The sequence below is a fragment of the Urocampus carinirostris genome, chromosome 15 (genome assembly GCF_059441175.1).
Source record: "Urocampus carinirostris isolate Australia breed hairy pipefish chromosome 15, RoL_Ucar_1.0, whole genome shotgun sequence".
NCBI lineage: Eukaryota > Metazoa > Chordata > Actinopteri > Syngnathiformes > Syngnathidae > Urocampus > Urocampus carinirostris.
The window spans coordinates 24,513,061-24,532,603 of NC_142363.1; the positions used below are offsets into that span (position 1 = coordinate 24,513,061).

The window sequence follows — 19,543 nt, forward strand, 5'->3', positions numbered from 1 at the left end:
GTGTTGCATTATTATTCTAATTTAATAAGATTTACTACATTGCGTAATAAATTGCCATTGGAATATAATTTTAAAAATGTTCCACTACGCCCAGTAGCAGATGACTTCCTGCGAAAACAAGAAATCTCTGTTTGGGCATATTTATGAGTTCTCAGTAAAGGTCTATTTTTGTGCGTTGGAATTGTTGTTTGCAGCTCATCACTCGATGTGTTTGTTGTCATTGTAATTGTGCCCCTTTTCCCCACCGCGGGGTACGTGACCTTCATCGTCACCAGGAGCTGTTGTGTGGGTTTTGTAGGAGAACTGCATGTTCTGAAAACAAGCTGGCATAATTGAAACCTGATAGTTTTGGTGAATGGGCGACACGGCCCTTTAGGGGCACGCACGTCTGCCGCAAAGCTTTTAGACTTTCCTATGGAGGCTCGGTGATCGTGTGTTTCACGTGCTAATGAATGGAGCAATAGAAAACCAAATCATCAAGTGTGATTCATTATCTCTGGGTCCCCTTGTTCCTATAACATGAAGTTTTGCTCTGTTGGACAGTACTGCATGCTTTCATGTGATTAACGACACAAAAGCCCTATCCCACCCCCACCCGTTTTGCACTATGTTCACACACACGACGATACCTCTCGGTTAGGCTTCTATTGTGTTGCTATTAGGAAAGCAAACATCAAGTTTTTGTGCCACAGAAGTGACAGTGTTAGTGTGAGGTCAGGAGAACCATTTTAAGGCCAGTTTGCACATTTTTTTAGAATTAGAATAATCTTTATTGTCGTTGATAACATCATTGTGTGCACTGTCTACAACAAGATTGGACTGTTGGAGAAAATGCAGGTTCTCCAGGATGAGCACGTAAGAGAATAATAAGTTAAAATAAATGACAGGATAAATATGCGAAAATATTTGTAAGGTTGTGCATGGAGACTGACTTAAGTTGTCATTACAATATTGCAATGAAGAAATAGTGCAATAAATTAGCCGAAACAACACGTCCAAATAAGTTCATAGAGAAGATATGAATGCTCATTTTCTATACAACACCAATTATTCAATACAACTGTCAAGGTTTATTTTTCAGTCATGAGCAATGGCCCTGGGGAAGAAAACGTCTGAGCCTGTTAGTACTTGTTTTAAAGGACCTGTAGCGTCTATCAGAGGGCCATAGGCTTAAAGAGATGGTGGCTGGGGGTGAGAGGAGTCCAAGGATTACAAAGGATCCACAAATCTATCAAATGTATTTCCCTAGATACGCTATTTTATTGTCAAATGATAGACATGTCTTGAAGAGACGGCTCATTTAAAAGTAGTACTACGCTTCTCTGTTTTGGATTCAAACAAGTTCATTTGATTTAAAAGTGGCTACCGCGAAAAATGTAGCCGCTGATTAAAATCTATTGGGCATTCTCGTAGGTTGTCACATAACAATAGTTCTTGTCACCTTTCTTCAACAGGTTGACAGAAAAATGAGTGACACCAAATGAATTCAGTAGTGACGATGGTGAATAAACGAATTTCACAAAAAGTATTTGACAACAATGCACTCGTTTTTCTCTTCACAGGTCACCCATGAACAAGATTTGGACTTCATCAGGGGGAAGAAAACACTTAGTGTAACTGAACGGCCTTTACCGACAGCGGCTTTTTGATGCTTACCATGAGCGTACCTGCCCAGCAGAAACCAAGTGCAAAACGGACGGGCAAACGCATCACCTTTTTTTCTGACTCCTCCGAAACCATGAAGGAGGCCGGCCATCACACCGAAGGTTCCTACTACATCCAGGGTGGCGGCGATGCCGGGAAGACGGAGGCTGCAGATAGTGTGGTCCAGAACCCGGTAGGCCATCGTGTGTACCTCAATTCTGTCATCTTCAGCCCTGACAAGGGAGACCAAAACAAGGGGCACTATCAACAGACAGTTCCTATGAAGTGGGCCCACCAGGATTCCAGTCAGCCTCCGAGAGCTGCCACTTGGACCACCATGGCGAACTGGGAGCAGAACTTTGCCAACTACTTAACGGACTCCAGAAAACAAATGCAAGAAACTGAGGACAAGGTCGGAGACAAGCAAATGGACTCTATGGCTGACTTGTACCGAGATGCCGTTAAAGTAAGGGGCCTCGAGTGGGACCAGCAGCAGCAGGTTTTTCATAATACTCTAAAACCCGGAGCACTGAATCCCCAGCTGAACAACGGGTCCCAACCAGGGGGGACCTCGGTCCTGCAGCCCTTTCAGTTGGCCTTCGGGCAGCCTCGACAGCACTTGCCTGCCTACTATCAAAACTTCCAAGGCAACGCCAGATTGCCCAACCCGCCCAACTACTCTGTTCAGGCCAAGCCACCGCAGAAAGTGCCGCAGCTGGAGCGGCAGAACTTCATTCAGCAGCAGCAACAGCAGCAGCAGCAGCAGCAGCAGATCCTTCTCCAGCAGCAGCTCCAAATGCAACATCAGCAGTTGCAGCAACAAAGCCAGCACGTGATGGACTACTACCCTCCAAATGCGCAAGCCCAACAGCACTTTGAACCCTCGTTGGCCACCCTCCCCCCGCAGATCCCAGAACCGCTCATCCAGGACATAACTCCTGAGCCGCAATTATTAGACCTACCTTCACTTCCGCCTCTTCTGCCAGATTTCCGGTCCCAGCCGCAGAATCTGCGCAGATCTCGTCGCCTCTCCAAGGAAGGTGGAGCGCCGTCGGACGACAACCCTTTCCCGGGCGACCCGGCCATGCAAGGCCCTCAGAATGGAACCCACGGCGGCGATTCTGAAATTCTGGCAGCCCCGACGGGGGTCATCCAGAGCACGCCACGGCGGAAACGCAGGATATCACAGGAGGTCAACTTGGAAACGCTTGCCCAGAAGGCATCGGAGATGGAGACCTTTCCGTCACACAGCAAGGTATTTTTTCCGGAACTACGGCGCATCCTGTTAACGATACAGGAGGTACTGCATTTTTTAAATATTCAGAATATTTAAGGAGCTGTATGGAATTTGGAACTTTTTTACTCTCAGCCAGCCTCTCCAGTCTTGAGTCATTATTGCAGCCTCGGTCAAGCTACTTATGTTGCGCGTGCAAGTACGTGCATTTCATAAACCTGCTCAGATAACGTTTTCATCTTTCTTAGGGTAAAGGTTTGTGTTTTGACTGTACTCAAAGAAGGCCTCTTTTTACTTTCACCATTTTCATGCTACACTAACAAACAGAACCCAGGGACAAGGATTTCGTCACTCTCCAGCACTCTCCCCACTCCCCTTCTACTACTTATTTCCCCTGAACAGATCTGCTGAAAGTAAGATGAAAGCAGATAGGCGCGGTGGAAAATAAAGTATAAGGTTTCTTTGAACTCAGTTGAGCATGGTTAACACATACTTAATAGAGAAAATATTTAACTTTTAACTTTATTTAGGACACTACAAATAATGCACCTCACCTTAATATTTACATTCCAACTCAACCTAATTAGGACTTTTATGTCTGTACTCGTCAAAGATACAAGGGATACTTTTTCAATTTATTTATTTAGGTTGCCATATATCAGATTTTTTTTCTTTTAAATTTGCTCACATGATATCTTGAATATTAGTTACACAATTAGTATGTAATATATTACTGTGCCGGGTTTAAGGAGATGCAGAGTAAGGCACGGAAATCTTAACAGTGAGACCAAGGATTCTGATTTGGCACACACATCCACCCGAAACAATAGAATGTGATTTTATTTTATTATTAATAGCAAGTCAAGCCATCCAGTCATTTTTTTTCTCATTGGATAGACTTTTTCTTTTCAAAATGGAGGGTTGGTTTCCTATCCAGTGATGCTTTTATTCAAAAGGAGTAGTGCAGACTTTGTTTATAAGCTTTGCTGCTCTCCCAATCAAACGATAAGACGTCAGTATCATTTGTTTGTAAATCTGAGTGTATATCACCAGACACGAACTTAATCTCATATCACTGACATGTTGGACACCTTTGCCTTAAAAGAACATTTTTTAAAAAAGGAGTCAGGATTACCTATCTGATAGAAAGTACAAAATAAACCTCCCAAGTGTTATGTTACAATCAACGCAAACGATCCCGTCCCGGACAGTATCACGCAGAGTCATGCACGGCCGTTGCGCAACAAGTTGCTAAACAACTGAGTCAGTGTAACCGAACTTGGCCTACATTTTCTCGCTGACATGTCGCACAAACCGTGCATTCGGTTACATGCAGCCCCCCCTCCCGGAGCAATCAAAGCAGAGAAACTCCAGCCTGGCCTCACTTGTCTGCCCCCTTAACCCCACAACACAAACAAACTCGCTCACGCTTTCTCTTCAAGCTGCACTCAGCAAAATATTTCTCTAACGCTAGAGTAGTTACGGGGGTTTTCCAAAACAAAATCTTGATTAGCAACACAGGAGCAAAATCTAAAAGAAAAATTCAGTTAATAAACGAGAACTGACCTATTACTTAGTACAGGGGTTGGCAACCCAAAATGTTGAAAGAGCCATATTGGACTAAAAAACAAACAAACATGGAACCGCAAAAGATTCAGCTTCATATTGGCCTTATATACTGTATATATTTATATTCATCGGAAAACGTTAAGAATGTGTCATATTTGCCCTTTTATAGAAACCATATCATTTTCCATTATCAATAATTTTTAAAAAAGTTGTTGCCAACCCTGAAAAGTTATATATATATATATATATATATATATATATATATATATATATATATATATATATATATATGAATTCCTATTCGTTAAAAAGCTTTTTTGTTTACCAAGTCAAGTCATGTTTATTTAATCACAAAGTGTCTCAAAGGGCTGAACAAACCACAGGTTATTGCAAACCACAGACTATAATGACACCATTCCCTGATCTAAAACCGACATGAGGGCAAGGAAAAACTCAAAAACCTCAAATGAGGAATTGAAGAAACCTTAAGAAGGACTCAATTTAAAACATTGTTTAGAGTCATAACTGACCAATTTTTCACTGATATGGAATTTTATTAGTATTATTTTAACTTATTCACGACAAAAAAAATCTTTAAAACTTTTTCTTTACACATTCCAACCATTTACTTGTTGTTTTTTGTAATATTTAATGTTTTCAAAGTAGCAGAATTTAGGTAAACAAAGGTCTAAATATAGTTTTTACTTTAGCATTGTAAAATTGAAGGAAAATACTATTCTTGTTACCTTGGCAGTCCTATCATATTCCTTATTTTAACAATTATTTTGAGTAAGGTGAAACAAAATCAGTAAAGAACCGAGCAAAATTATCTGGGTATCTTGTTTTTATTTTAACCAAAAAAACACAATAATTGAATAAATTATCCATTCAAAAATGTGGCCATGTACTGAATTTTGATGATCATATTTTAATATTTAAAAAAAAACAACTACAAATTAATTCAAGGAAATACTTAAAATAAGAAATATTATTTTCCAGTTTTATTTTAATTAATTTGCGATGTTTTTATTTAAATGTACAGTGAACCCTCGTTTTTTTACAGGGGTTACATTCCAAAAAGAATCCATGACAGGCAAAACCCATCCTGTAAAACCCATTTTTAAAAAATTATTATTAATTTATTTTATTATACACTGAAAGGAGAGAGAACACCCTTTTTACCGACCCAAGCATTCATTTAACAAATAAAAATGCGGTTTGTTGTACTGATAAACTTTTACTTTCTTATATTTTACCAATACCTACTCTTTTAGGGACTGTATTGTATGGAATATCAGATTGCAGGACTTGGAAATCTGTGAATCAGCTGCTAGACTGTGAAACGTGAACTGTGTTATAGCGAGGTATTAGTGTATATAATTTGTACTTATTTTGTCATATAATATTTACATAAACAATATATCATATTTTCCATGCATGGTTTTAAACTAATCTCTTAAACCTGTGATCAAATTCCACCTTTTTTACCTTAGTCTGCGTCTAAATATGCTGCAAAATGTAGCTGTTTTTTTAAAAGTAAAAAATAAAATAGATTCAAATAAGCCAATTAGATGAAGAATATCAAACTATTTTTGCAGAACTGAAATTGTGTCCGACTTAAAATTTTCATGAATCAGTTCTCTCTAAAGGAAATGCTTCAAATCACTCATAATCCGGACCTCGTTCTCATTCCCCAGGACTCCCACAGACCCTGGGGCCCTTCCCAGCCTGGCAGTCTCGGTATGAAGCGGCCCCGAGACGACGGCCTTCTCCCACTGGTCATTCCTGTGTCGGTGCCGGTGCAGCGATTAGACTGTGAGGCGGCGGCGGCTGCTTCCAATTGGCCGCTGCCTCCACCGCCTAGACCTTCCGACCAAGTCGAGGGCGCCGAGCGCAAGCCGTCGGTCATTGTCACCCGGCGCCGATCTCTAAGGAGCTCACTGACGGAAGGTTCGGAGCAGGTATGGTCTGCTGGAATTAACATATTTTATATGTGAGGACTCGGGAGTAGGAAAGGTGATTTTGGCCCACTCCTTTTTTTAAAAGAGAGAAGCCCGCCCTGAACCTGAACGTGATGATTGACATTTTCGGCCCGATCGACCCGAATATCAGGCCGGGCTCGGGCCTAATATCTTACTTCCACCACAATGTCACTTCAGACCTTTCAGATAAAAGCAAGCCAAGTCAAGTCACATTTATGTATATAGCCCTTAAACCCGTAATCACAAAAATGTCTCAAAGGACTGCACAGGATTACAATGACACAATTACCTGATCTTAAACCAACATGCGGGCAAGGAACAACTCAAAACCTCAGCATGAGGAAAAAGAGAAACCTTGAGAAGGGGCCTCAGAAGTGGTAATCCCCCTTCCAGGATGACCAGTATGGCATCAAAATCTGGGCAGCCTGTGATGCCAAACCAACTATATCTGGAATTTACACATTTATACAGGTAAAGCTGCAAGTGGCATCACTGAAAAATGAAAAAAGACAGGAAAACATGTGGTCCTTGATATGATGACTGGACTGCAGGGCCACGATGTCACTTGTGACAATCTTTTAACCAGCTATGACCTTGGACAAGAACCTTAACATATTGATAGCAGTGAATAAAAATAAGTTATAATGCAAGGTTCATTTTACCATTTGCTCAAATCAAAATTGAGGACTATACGGGCAGAAAAAAGGCCCAGAGACCCACACTAAAAATTGAAAAATATTATTTTCATACATAAAAAAGCCCAACAAGGTAACCAAAATATGAGGAAAAAACTACGCTACGATCTCCCGTTCCGGGAGACCCACTTCCGCATTCAGATCACGCTCCGATCCCGTGAGCGCCTTGCTTTCCGCATCCAGCGGGCACCGGATCGCTGGCGCTGCCTTTCCTCTATATTTCAATAAACTTGTGAGTAACGTTACGCATCTGGGTCCTCCTTCTGTTCTGGTCTTGACATATGCAATACATCGTTATAGCCATTTAAAAAAGATGTGTCTCTGTTTTTTATTTTTTTATTTTTTGGGGAGAATTTTTAGTATAGCTCCAACAATATATTCCTTTTTTCAACACAGAAAAAAATGTTCCAATTGGTTTGGAAACACTCAGAATTAAAGCAAAGTCATTTTAGGTGTTGGTATTTACTTAAGGAACTTAATTTAAATTAGCCATTTTATAAGGAACCCTTTAATTTCATTTTAAATCTTTCCTTGGGTTTTGATGGGATTATTTTCTCTGTTTATTCATTTTAATACATAATTTTTACATAGTTGATGTGTTATTGTTTTCAGTGTATTCTACATCTGATTTAAGTTACTGGTCGCCAAATTCCAAATATATTACAGCATTTCCTGTTTGGACATTAGCTCAAGTTTAGCTATATTTAAATGATTTATAATTGTGTATCCAGTATGTAGTGGTGATTGTGTTTGGCAAGTGCTAATGACCTGTGACTTTAGTAACATTGGGTGTGTTACCTGAAAGCTAACACAAGAGGAGGAGGTTGATTATGTATTTATTTATTCATTTACTTGGCAGAACGGCGATGGAGTACAAGCAGACGACGACATCAAAAAGCTGAAGCGACGGCCCAGGCCCGAGCCCCTCTTCATCCCGCCGCCCAAGGCGGGGGTTTTCATGCCGCCAGCCGCCATCTACTCGGCCATCACGCCCTATCAGAGCCACTTGCGCTCGCCCGTCCGCCTGGCCGACAACCCCCTTGCCATGCCGCCCTACACGCCGCCGCCTATCCTCAGCCCTGTGCGCGAAGGATCCGGACTCTACTTCTCCACCTTCCTGGCAGCGGCGGTGGCTGGGGGGCCGCCATCTGCCACGCCCAAATCGGCGACCCGCAGCCTGCTCTGTTCAAGTACGGCAAACAAACGCAAGCAATACACGCTCAAATAAAAATATGTCAAGATTTAAACCCTAAACCTGGCTTTAGCCCTCAATTTTAAACTATGATAGAAAGCCTAACCCTGAATTAAAACCTTCTTTCCTTACTGAGTTCTGAAAACTTATTTTCAACCCCTAACTAGGCTCTAAAATCTCCTGTTTTCAATTTCATTTTAGAAGCCTTAATCATGGCTTTAAAAACTAATTTTGGAAGCCTTCCTTGTTTTTTTGGGACCTAACCCATGTTTGAAGCCCTACCTGGAGTTTCAATACATAACAGCAATTTCAAACCTTAAAGATAGATAGATAGATAGATAGATAGATACTTTGTTCATCCCCGAAGGGAAATTCACATTTCCAGCAGCATCCCTGAGCTGAGAACAATCGAGAACAATCGAAAATAACACGGGAGCTGCTGGAGTGGCTGCCATTCGTGACGGCGCCGGAAGAAAAGGGACAGTGTGTATTACTTAGCGCCTTGGTGGTATACCAAAAATTATAAATACAATACTGATCTAAGGAATGAGCAAAAATACAAGAAGTATCATAAGCGCTCATTTTTAAAATACCCATAGGTCGAGAAATGTATATTTCTTTGGCATAACATAAGCTTCACCTAGAGGGAGCTGACATGATTGTCTGCAATCTTGCTGCTATGGGTTCCATAAAACCACGAAAAAAGTTGGTCAAGAAAAATGAGAAGTAAAATGGTGTGTTTTGGTCACTTTGAGTCACTCTAGTTTTCTTTGTTGTACTTTTTTGCACTCATTTTCAGTTGCATAACTTGATACAGCGGCATCTATTGATATAATAATACACACCGTTCCTTTAACCTTGCCCTGAAACATTAATTTGGAATGCTAACCCTGATTTGAAATTCAAAATTAACACTGTGTTCATGTGCATTTTTTGGAATCGGAGCGTTTATTAGAACTCAGATAACAAAAACATGAATAATAATTTTAAAACCTAAATTGAAGTCGATTTACGAAAGCTTAATTGTAGCAAAGACTCCAATTAAGATAAAATGGGTTATTTATCATGCTTTTTAGTAGCCTTACTGTGTTTTGGGTGACTAATTACTTTGATTTGAACTCAAAATTTTAAGCCATAATTATGATTTGAAACCTTAATCCAGGCTTGAAACATCAATTTGAACTGCTAAATCTTTGCACTTATTTGAGCCCCTGTACCTTTTTTGAAAACCCTAATTTCAGATCTGAAACCGGTCTTAAAAACTAGAACTCTAGCTTCAATCTTTTTTTCCCTAATTCTTTTAGAACCCCTATATACCCAGCCATCAAATAATCAGAGTCAAGATGTCTAATAATTATAAGAATCCCATTCCTAACCCCTTGTATGAAACCCAAAAGCCGTATGAAAACCTTGAAAACTGAAACCTTAATCTGGGCTTTAAATGCCATGTACGTAGCTCTAAATTCATAAAAGAAACCTAGTCTAAGAGATGAATCCTCGAAAAAATCTTTTAAAACCCAACCCGGGCCTTGAAAAGATCCTAATGTATTATTTTGTTTTTCTGATTCAGGTAGCTGCGACATGACTCCTCCGGTTCTTTCTGCAGTGGGCGAGCCCACTCCAGTCAGCATTGAGCCGTGAGTGTTTTCCTGCTTTGGGTGGAAGTATACACGTACGCACACGCTTACACATACTAGGGCGCACGCTCGACCGGCAATTATCCAGATCATAACACCGAGCTGAATCATGAGCTGTCCTCAGTGAGACGTGTTGAAATTGCTAAGCCGGCACGGTTTAACCGCGTCACGATCAGCGATTCACGCCATAGACGGCACACAAAATGAGCAGAAACAATCGAAAAACCTGATACGTTGGACTATCACTCTATGAAAACTGGGACCTTTGTGCCCCACACTAATCCAGTTTCTATGTCTCAATACCCAGACGGATAAATATGGGGTCCCAGTATCAGGCGGAGGTGCCAGACTTGAGGCCACGTTCCCTGGTGGAGCTGGACACCCATGCCGCGGACCTGGTCTGGGCTCCCCTCACCCAGCTGGAGGATAAGCCGGACTACCACAAAAGAGGTACTCCCCATTGAAATAGGAAGCCTCCATATGTGTATGGTCAAGACCTTCATGTGTCTTTGTCTCATCCCGATAGTGAAAGACCTGATGCACCTAGCATGTTCCAGCGCTTTGTGCGGAGGGGGAAGCAACCAGGAGCTGGCCCACCATTGTCTGCACCAATGCAACGGTGACATTATGGTGAGCGCCTGATCCACATCCGGGCAGAAAAGTGAAAACCTTAGTTCATGCCATTTTTAGGAATTCAGACTTGCTTCACAAGCAAAAGTAATTCAGGAATGATATCCTAACTCAGTCTTGAAATTTAAACTGAGCTCTAAGCTTTAAATGTATTCATTACTTTTGGACCCTATCACTTGGACTTAAAACAAATGGAAAAAAAATGAAAAAATGAACTCTATTTTCAAACTCAACATTAACACTTGGACCCAGGCTGGAAACCGTAACTTGAAACTCAAACCTTGGCCTAAAACCTAGGATTAAAACATTCATTTGATACCTCAAATTTAAGTTCAAACTGTTTTTCATTGTATTTTTCATTCTGTTTTTAAAAGACTGACACTGACTAAGTTTAGTTCTCCAATACATCTATTGATGAACCTGAACACATCATCAGTAATGTTACTTTAACCCTTAGTTTTAAACGCTAACTTAGTCTTAGGCCAGTAAACCTGTTGGTCGTGCCAGCTCAGGTTTTGATTGAACTTTTTTGTTTTTGTTTTATTTTGATCCTATTTACTAATGTGAAATTGTTCTATACTACTGCCATTGTGAATGCTGCTACATGCTCCTCTATTTTTTTTATTTTTTTACATTTTTATCTTTTTAAGTTTGTCTTACTTTGCACTGAAAGGAGAAACCCTCCAATGTCGTTGTACTATGATGACAAAACTAATGCCCCTTCATTCATTTATTCAACTGTTAGTTTCTTAAAACAAGATTTTTTTCTCGCAAAATTAGTCGCATCTGCAAGAATTTTTAGTTGTTTCTAGTTGTAACACTCGGTTTCTAGTTGTAACACTCATTCGACCAAATACTCGCTCCTAAAAACTTCCCATCCGAAGACTCTCCGGTTTTGCCATGGAAACGATTTGCCCACACATGCGAAAAATTTGTTCTCATCTGCAAGCATTTTGCTCTCAGTTTAGGTTGAAACTTCCCCATGCACTCGCTCCTCAAAACTTCTCATCAGAAGACTCTCCTGTGTTGCCATGGAAACGGTTTGCCCGCACATGCGAAAAATGTTGTCTCATCTGTGAGCGTTTTGGTCACAGACTTCAGTTTAACCCCATAAAACAACCAAATAATCACACCTCAATACTTCATAGTAGAATACTATCACCAACATTGCCATGGAAACACTTTTCTCGCATATGCAAGAAAATTGGTCACGTAAAGAGAATTTTGGTTGCAGTCTGAAGTTTAAACGCCCGTATTTCACCTAATAATGTCTCCTCAAAAATTTCCATTAGAAGACTTTCTTACTTTGCCATAGAAACGGTAAGGTAGGAATTCAAGCCCCAAGTTCGCTCTGCAGCAGCAGTCGGGCTAAGCAGAGAAATTTATCGACATCCGGGAAATCTCTCGGGAATCCCTTCGGTGGTATTAATGGAGTGTTTGTTTTTGTTTTTTAGGCTGCTTTATCCCTGCTCATGCTGAGCAATCCCGTTTTATCCAAGTCCCGTTCGTTGCACAACTACCACTACTCAGGTTTGTTGCCTCAAATCACACACAAAATAAAGATTTTACCCCAGAGACTAGGAAATCGAGTTGTCAAATGGGCTATTTTCTAGTTTGTATTAATTATAATCTATAACAGGTGAAAGTCACATAAGGCGCGTGTGACTGACTCCAAATATTCCCTCAGAGCGACGTCAGCTGCCGTGGGGAGAGTGGGTGATGGGCGAACGAAGGGGATTCGGGTGGGGTCGGAAGGGGGTGCTGTTACAGAATGTGCTTAATCCCCCCCACGGGCCAGAGACAGGAGAGCTATTGTTCAACAGGGGGATGGAGATGTGGAATGAAAGGTTTTATCGTGTCCGCCAGGTTCCGACAAGTGGTCTGTGGCCGAGCGACGCCAGTTCAACAAGGGCATGGCCGCCTTCAAGAAGGATTTCTTCATGGTGCAGAAACAGGCAAGTCTGCAGTTGCTACCATTTGATAAGATGGTACGTCTTGTAGTTTTGTGGTTTTGGGTTTGAATCTTGGATTGTGCTTGCTCTGATATAGATCAGGAAAATGGCTATAAAAGCCCACAGAGTTTGTCGTTTATGTTCCTGGCAGAACAAAGTTGACCATGATTCAATCCTTAAATAAAGTCCAAGCAAGTCATTTCCCAACGTTCTTTTCAAGCCCGTCATCATTTCAAGGTGTCCTGCTCACGTTGTTTTAAGCAGCATTGGATTTATTTTGAAGGCCAATCTCAGTGAGACCCACAAATATGGTTTTAAGAAGCTCAGCAGGGAAAAATACAGGGAATATATCATATAAGTCCTGGGTCATTTTCAGTATTTCTCATGTTTCTTTCAGGGATATATAATAAATATGTTTTTGTATTGTACTTTCCTGTTGAATTGCCGAATGAACACACACGCACATGGTTAAAAAAAATCTAAATAAAATAAATAATAACTTAATGATTACAATTATGTCAATATTACATTTCATTTGTCATATGAAATTTGAAAGGCAAATAAAAAGAAGTCATGCTAAAAAAGAAGCAGGAAGTCTGCCAATTTTGTTTGGACGCTGCAAAAAAAAAAACCTAATGAAAATAAGCAGAAAATGTGGGCATTGGCTGGAAATTTGTTGTCGTTTGAAAGATTTGATGTATTTTTTCTAGTAAAATACACAAAAATAATGCCTAAATAAAATGTATTATTTTGTTTTTCAATAAACTTGGGAAAATATTTCTTACAATGGCACAAGTAAAATATTTAATTTAAAAAAATTTCTTATTGTCTTATAATTTACTAGAATTTAAAAAAATATGTTATCAATATTAGAAAGAAAATATTATTTAACTTGAGAAATGGGTTATATTTTGTAAAATATGAAAAATAATACTTGTAGCATGTGGACAATCATCATTAAAGCTTTAACTGCAGTTAACTCAAAGCAGCTTAAATGCTTTAACTTACCAATCAGTAGCAAATTGGTGGCCTAAATTAAGTTTTCAACTCAAGTTTAGTTAAATTAAAACTTTAACTTTGAAGATACGGTCACAGATCGGTTAACCGCCTAGTTTGTTGTGGCTCCACTTCCTGTCGTGTGTCTTGGGCAAGTACAGCCTGCCGGCATCCATCCCTCTCCAAGCCGTTATTTTGGGTAGGGGTGTGCTCCCTTCATGAAAAAGTACTGGTTTCCGTGATTACCTGAACCATTAGAAGCCTCTTGATTTGACGATCTGATCTGAGGACACTGAAAATCAATATTTGCATTCAAAACCATTTGCAGTAAGGATTACCAAAATTGAAAAGACACAAACGTGTGCCATTTTGGTTTCCGGGCTGGGAATTTTGCTAGAGAACCTTTTAAACAGACTTTGTAAATATTTTTTCAGGTGAGCACCAAGACTGTTGCACAGTGCGTCGAGTTCTACTACTCGTACAAAAAACACGTTAAGATGGGCCGAAACGGAACGTTGATCTACGGCGAGTCGACACCACCAAACGGCGGCATGACTGAGGAGGAGCCTACGCAAAACAGAGTAAGCGTTATTAGCAATGAAATAAGGGAATTGTCCTCTCTATAAATAATAATGGATTATTATGTGCCATAACGCAACTTGCCAACTATTGTATGATATAGGTACCAAATCAATGTAGTGGCAGTGAGAGCGCCGACACATTATCTTTAGATCACCAGTTATTTGACATACCAAATCTCATCATCACACTACTTTCACTCATGGTGCCACAACCCTGATTTGCATAGTGCATTCTGAGAGGTTTAACAGTCTCTTCACTTCTTTACCTGAGTGTCAATAACCTAAAAAGCGCTTTTATAGTATTTTGTTGAAAGAATTTCTGTTTTCTCCATTCTCAATTATCCATTGGTGAAGAAGTGGAGAATGCACTATGCAAAGATTGGCTTGTCCTATGTCATTTTTACCACTAGTGGTCTAATGGTAACGTGTCGCCACTACTTGGGTTCGATTCCCGTTGCATACAATGTTTTGCAATTTTGCTGAGCAATGTTTAGCGATTTGATCAATGCTTTCTTAAAAAAATGGCATGACTGTAAAACCTAGTATGGTAAAAAAACGTACATTTGAAAACGATTCACCGTTGAGTGCCAACATTTTTGCAGGCGTCTCACAGACTGCAGCAGCAGCCTGAGGAGGACAGCAGGAAGTGGGAAGGCTTAGCTGGCGGCACAAAGGACGCCGTGCCACCACCAGCTGACAACGTAAGTCTGGCGAGAATGCAAAACAACAGGCACAAATCGAGTCTTCTTTGTACAGCCTTGGAACTTATCACATGCTGACTCAGAATGTTAAAATCCTGATTCACAGGGCCTCATGGGAAATAGCTGTGATGCATGAAATGATTGGATGTGTCCTTTAGTCCCGTTTTTATCAATGTTGTGCTTCGTTCTCCGGTGGACACGCAGAACAACCACCATAATTTCCGTACTGTAAGGCGCATTGGATTATAAGGCCACCTACCAAAATTAGTTTTTCTCTGCTACACTATTTGACAAAAGAATGTACACCCCTCACAACCTTTCCAGAGATTTCATCATTTTGTTTAATTGAACAAAACTGAAGAAATATTGCTTTGACAGAATGGTAGTCTGTGTAAAGCTCATATATACATTTTATTTATAAATTTATTTTTCCCATTAAATACTCAAAATTAACCATTAGTAGCTAAACTCCTTGTAACAAAAGTGAGTGCACCTTTAAGTAAAAGTTCCTAAAGTTTTTATATTTTGTGTGGCCACTATAATTTTGCAGAACTACTTTAATCCTCCTGGCCATGGATTTTGCCAGGGCCTCACTAATTGCCCTAAAATGCTTTTCCGCTTCTTCATGAAAACATGACTGAGCTGGGGGATATTCAAGATCTAGTGCTTCTCCAAAGATGTTCTCTTGGATTTCGATCTAGAGACCTGCTTGGTCAGTCCTTCCCCTTTACCCTTAGACCCTTTAGAAAAGCCTTGGTCATCTTAGAGGCGTATTTGGGGGTTATTGTCAGGCTGAAACATTGTCCTGGGGCACAGTTTCTGGAGAGAGGGGATCATTCTCTTCTCCGGTATTCCACAGTACATCCTTGATTTCTTGTTTCCCTAAATGAAATGCAACTCCCCAATTCCAGTTGCACTCATGCAGCCCCAAACCATGACATATCCAACAGCATGCTTGACTTTGGGCATGACACAAACATGTTCATTTATGTTTTTCAGCACTACTTTCTTTTTTTCCATTCTTTAACATTTGTTTCTGTCACTGTGAGTAAACACATTGGGATGATGAGATGAAATAAAATTAATTTTCGTAGGTCATCTATATCACTGCTGGTCTAATGGTTAAGTGTCTGTGTTCTCACCGCCATAATCGGGGAATGATTCCCGTTGCATACGTTTTGGGATTTGGATCAGCCATTTCGTTCGATTGATCAATCATTGCACAAATACGGTATTGTATCGTTAAAAACCTTAGCAAAGCAGAAGTATACATAATGCCTTCATTTCCAATCTTATCCACTGTATTCTGCGGTACATAAGGCGCACCTGACTATAAGGCGCACTTTCAAACTTCTGGCCAAGTTGTTGTTTTTTTTAGGTGTGCCTTATAGTCTGGAAAAGAGTGTACAACCTATTTATAATGCCAAACCTTGCTCTTTCCAACAGACCACTACTGTCCTGATCATGAGGGCGCAGGAGGACGTGGTGGCCAGAGATCGCCCGCCGCCGCCTCCACCGGCGCCACCCCCTCCTCGGGTTGTGGGGCCCCAAGCCGGCAACAAGGGCCCCGGTGCAGCTGAGGGAGAGTTCCCTTGCAAGAAATGCGGCAGGTCGGTTTTTTGCACGTTGACACTGGGGGTAGCAACTGATAAGAGGAGCCTGAGATAAAGTTGCAATGGGTAAACATGGAAAATTAGCATGTTAACATGTGAAAAGTAGCTGATAAACTGGTATGCTAATTTAGCTTGCTTTAAGAACCTCCCTCCCTTCATTGTTTGTCTCCGTAACATACTGCTAGGCTTCTTTTTCAGTCCTTTGAACCTCATCATGCTAATACAATGCTATGCTAACTTTTCTGGCCTTGAGAGCCCCACTCCCTTCATTTTCCGTCTTGCTAATCAACTGCCATATTCACTTTTTTGTCCTTGGGAACCTTATTCCTTCCTTTTTTCGTCTGCTAGCTTCAAGCAAACTGCTACGCTAACTTTTTCGGCTTTGGAAACGTCTCTCCTTTCACTTTCTATCATATTAACAAACTGCTATGCTAACTCTTTAAGCTCTTTTCTCTTTCTGTCTTAGTAACGCACAGCCACGCTTATTTTTTCAGCTTTGGTAACATCTCTCATTCCTTTTTCTATCTTGCTAGCAAATAGCTATGCGATTGTTTTGGGGCCTTGAGAACCTTATACCTTTCCTTTTTCATTTTGCTAGCAAACCGGCCAAAAGGCTAGCAAATCAGTGTTTTTGCAAAATGGAAAGGAGAAGGAATGAGGTTCCCAAAGTCCAAGAAATTAGCATAGCAGTTGTTTTTTCTGGTCTCCTGAATCTTACTCCTTACACTTTTTCATCTGCTAGCTTCAAGCAGACTGCTATGCTAATATCCCTACAATGGGATCATCAGCTAACAAACATTTCTACCACCAATATTTGTATTTTCTAACCGTTGGCCGACTCTTTTTCCACCAAAAAGCTAACATTTAAGATGCTAATCTTATCTCGCCCTTACAACTTCCCACTGCCCAGTTTCTTCGTTGTGGCTAACAAACTGCTATGCTAACTTTGTTGGCCTCAGGAATTACATTGCTTCCACTTTTATTTGTATTAACAAACTCCTATGCTAACTTTTTTAGCTTTGAAATCCTCACATCTGCCTCTTTATAATCTTAAAAAAATTGCTATCCTAACTATGTAGACCTTTAGAACGTCATTCCTCCTTTTGCTAACCTTTGAGAAACTCACATCTTCAACTTTCCCTCTCGTTGTAAGCAAACTAGTATGCTAACTTTTCTGTCCCTAGGATAATCAGCTAACAAACTGATTGCTAACTTTATTGATATCTTTATTATATTGACTCAGCAACTACAAGTAAGAAAGTGCATGTTTTCAATACAGAGATCCCTCGGTTTTTGCGGTTAATGGGTACCATAACCACCCGCCAAATTTGAAAATCCATGAAGTAGCGTTGCACCTTCATAACAGCCCCCAAGGGGCAAACTTTCCTCGAGATGACGTCATCACAGACAGAGTATAAGACTGTAACCAAATGCCAATTATAGATCTACAAATAACATACAGCACATAATCGCAGGCAATTTTCGATTCCTTTCAGTGTAAGAAAGCAATTTAGAGAGCGGATGGCTAGCTGCGCGCTAGAATCGTGTGTCCTCGAAATAGTCAGATCCCCGCGGTAAATGAAATCAAACCGGCCCAAATGTAGCGGTTTCACATGAGTTGTAGCTCCAGGTCATCCGTTTCATGGCTAATGGACCTGCATTTCCAAATACACGGTCTGCAGCAGTGGCTTAGAGTTGTTAGCCTAGCCGTAGCTGTAAACCAGACCAGCAGCACTGCTCCTACCCTCTCCACAACGGCGCTTAATTCACTTAAAGAACCCAATAATAATCCAAGGAGCTTCCGCTGGTGATCATCATTTCGTTGCGCTCTTCTGACTTTCCTCAGAGTCTGATTCAATTGATACATTTCTTTTCAATGTAAGGATACGCTAAAAGCTGTCTGGCGTTACGCTGCAGTTTGTTTTAAGTCAAGTCACATTTATTTGTATAGCCCTTAATCACAAAAATGTCTCACAGGATTGCACAGGATTACAATTAAACCATCGCCTGATCTTAAACCAACATGCGGGCAAGGAAAAACTCAGAGGCAGCCACTCTTGCAACTGCTTGCTGTTTCTCTGACCGCATACACCAGCCTATCACAGTCTCTCACACAGGCAATCACAACCACCCAAGACATAAAGCCCTCCCTTATATGTCCCCGCTCTATGCAGTCTATCAGAACACAATGCACATTACGTTGATATCAATGACAATCAAGACAAAATCAATTTAATTTGAATCAACCAAGAAGTTAACAATTAATATGCTAACTTTTCCAACCTTCAGAACTTCTGCTAAGCTAACTTTGGGAGTTTTATGAACCACTTTGCATTTATTTTCAATTAATTGGCATACTTTTTTGAGAAATATGCTAAACCCAATCCAACGTGGTTCTTTGGACCAGGGTGTTTTACAAGGTGAAGAGCCGCAGCGCCCACATGAAGAGTCACGCCGAGCAGGAGAAGAAGGCGGCCGCCCTACGGCAAAAAGAGGCAGAGGAACGTGCCCGCCTCGCCCAGGTCCAAGCCCAGGACGCTTTCATGGCCGCCCGGCACCAAAATGGCGCCAATCGGGCCAGCGACGAGGACGAATCGACGGAAAGCGACGAGGATGACGACTGGCAGTAATCAATTTTGCTGTTTCAGCACTTTCAGGGATGCGTGTTTGTGTGTGTGTGTTCTCATCTCCGTAAGTACTTAGTTATAAATGCCGTATGAATAAATGAACAGGTAATATTTAAATATATCACATAAATGCCAATATCATTTATTTGTGCATTTTTCCATTTATTTTGTCATTTATTTATTTCAGTATTTATTTTTTTCACCTAATTTTTGTCGAGTATCAACCAACAGGTGAAAAGCTCAGTTGATTGGGCCAGAACCTCAATTGAATAACCTTTTTTGTGACAAATACATGACAATACACACGACTATATGCATGAAAATATACGCAACTATATACACACGATAAAATACACAATACACGCAAGAACATAAGGAACATGATGCCTGACAATATAAGCGACAATATACATAATAAAGTACACAATGATATATGGGATAAAATACGCAACAATCTTCGTAACCATATGCGCGAGAAAATGCGCAACAA

The 19,543-nt window shown here is 40.6% G+C and overlaps 1 protein-coding gene across 1 annotated transcript in view; it reads left to right on the forward strand.

The window, feature by feature from the left end:
* Positions 1-19,198, forward strand: part of mideasb (mitotic deacetylase associated SANT domain protein b) — a 28,134-nt gene extending 8,936 nt beyond the window's left edge. Inside the window, exons 2-13 of the mRNA XM_088354769.1 lie at positions 1,563-2,899; positions 6,145-6,408; positions 7,984-8,314; positions 9,887-9,953; positions 10,261-10,403; positions 10,480-10,583; positions 12,038-12,113; positions 12,450-12,538; positions 13,966-14,112; positions 14,715-14,813; positions 16,260-16,423; positions 18,834-19,198. Of these exons, the coding sequence (XP_088210895.1) occupies positions 1,649-2,899; positions 6,145-6,408; positions 7,984-8,314; positions 9,887-9,953; positions 10,261-10,403; positions 10,480-10,583; positions 12,038-12,113; positions 12,450-12,538; positions 13,966-14,112; positions 14,715-14,813; positions 16,260-16,423; positions 18,834-19,056 (2,958 nt within the window). The 5' untranslated portion in view covers positions 1,563-1,648 and the 3' untranslated portion in view covers positions 19,057-19,198. The remainder of the gene's footprint in view (positions 1-1,562; positions 2,900-6,144; positions 6,409-7,983; positions 8,315-9,886; positions 9,954-10,260; positions 10,404-10,479; positions 10,584-12,037; positions 12,114-12,449; positions 12,539-13,965; positions 14,113-14,714; positions 14,814-16,259; positions 16,424-18,833) is intronic.
* Positions 19,199-19,543: the final 345 nt, after the last annotated feature.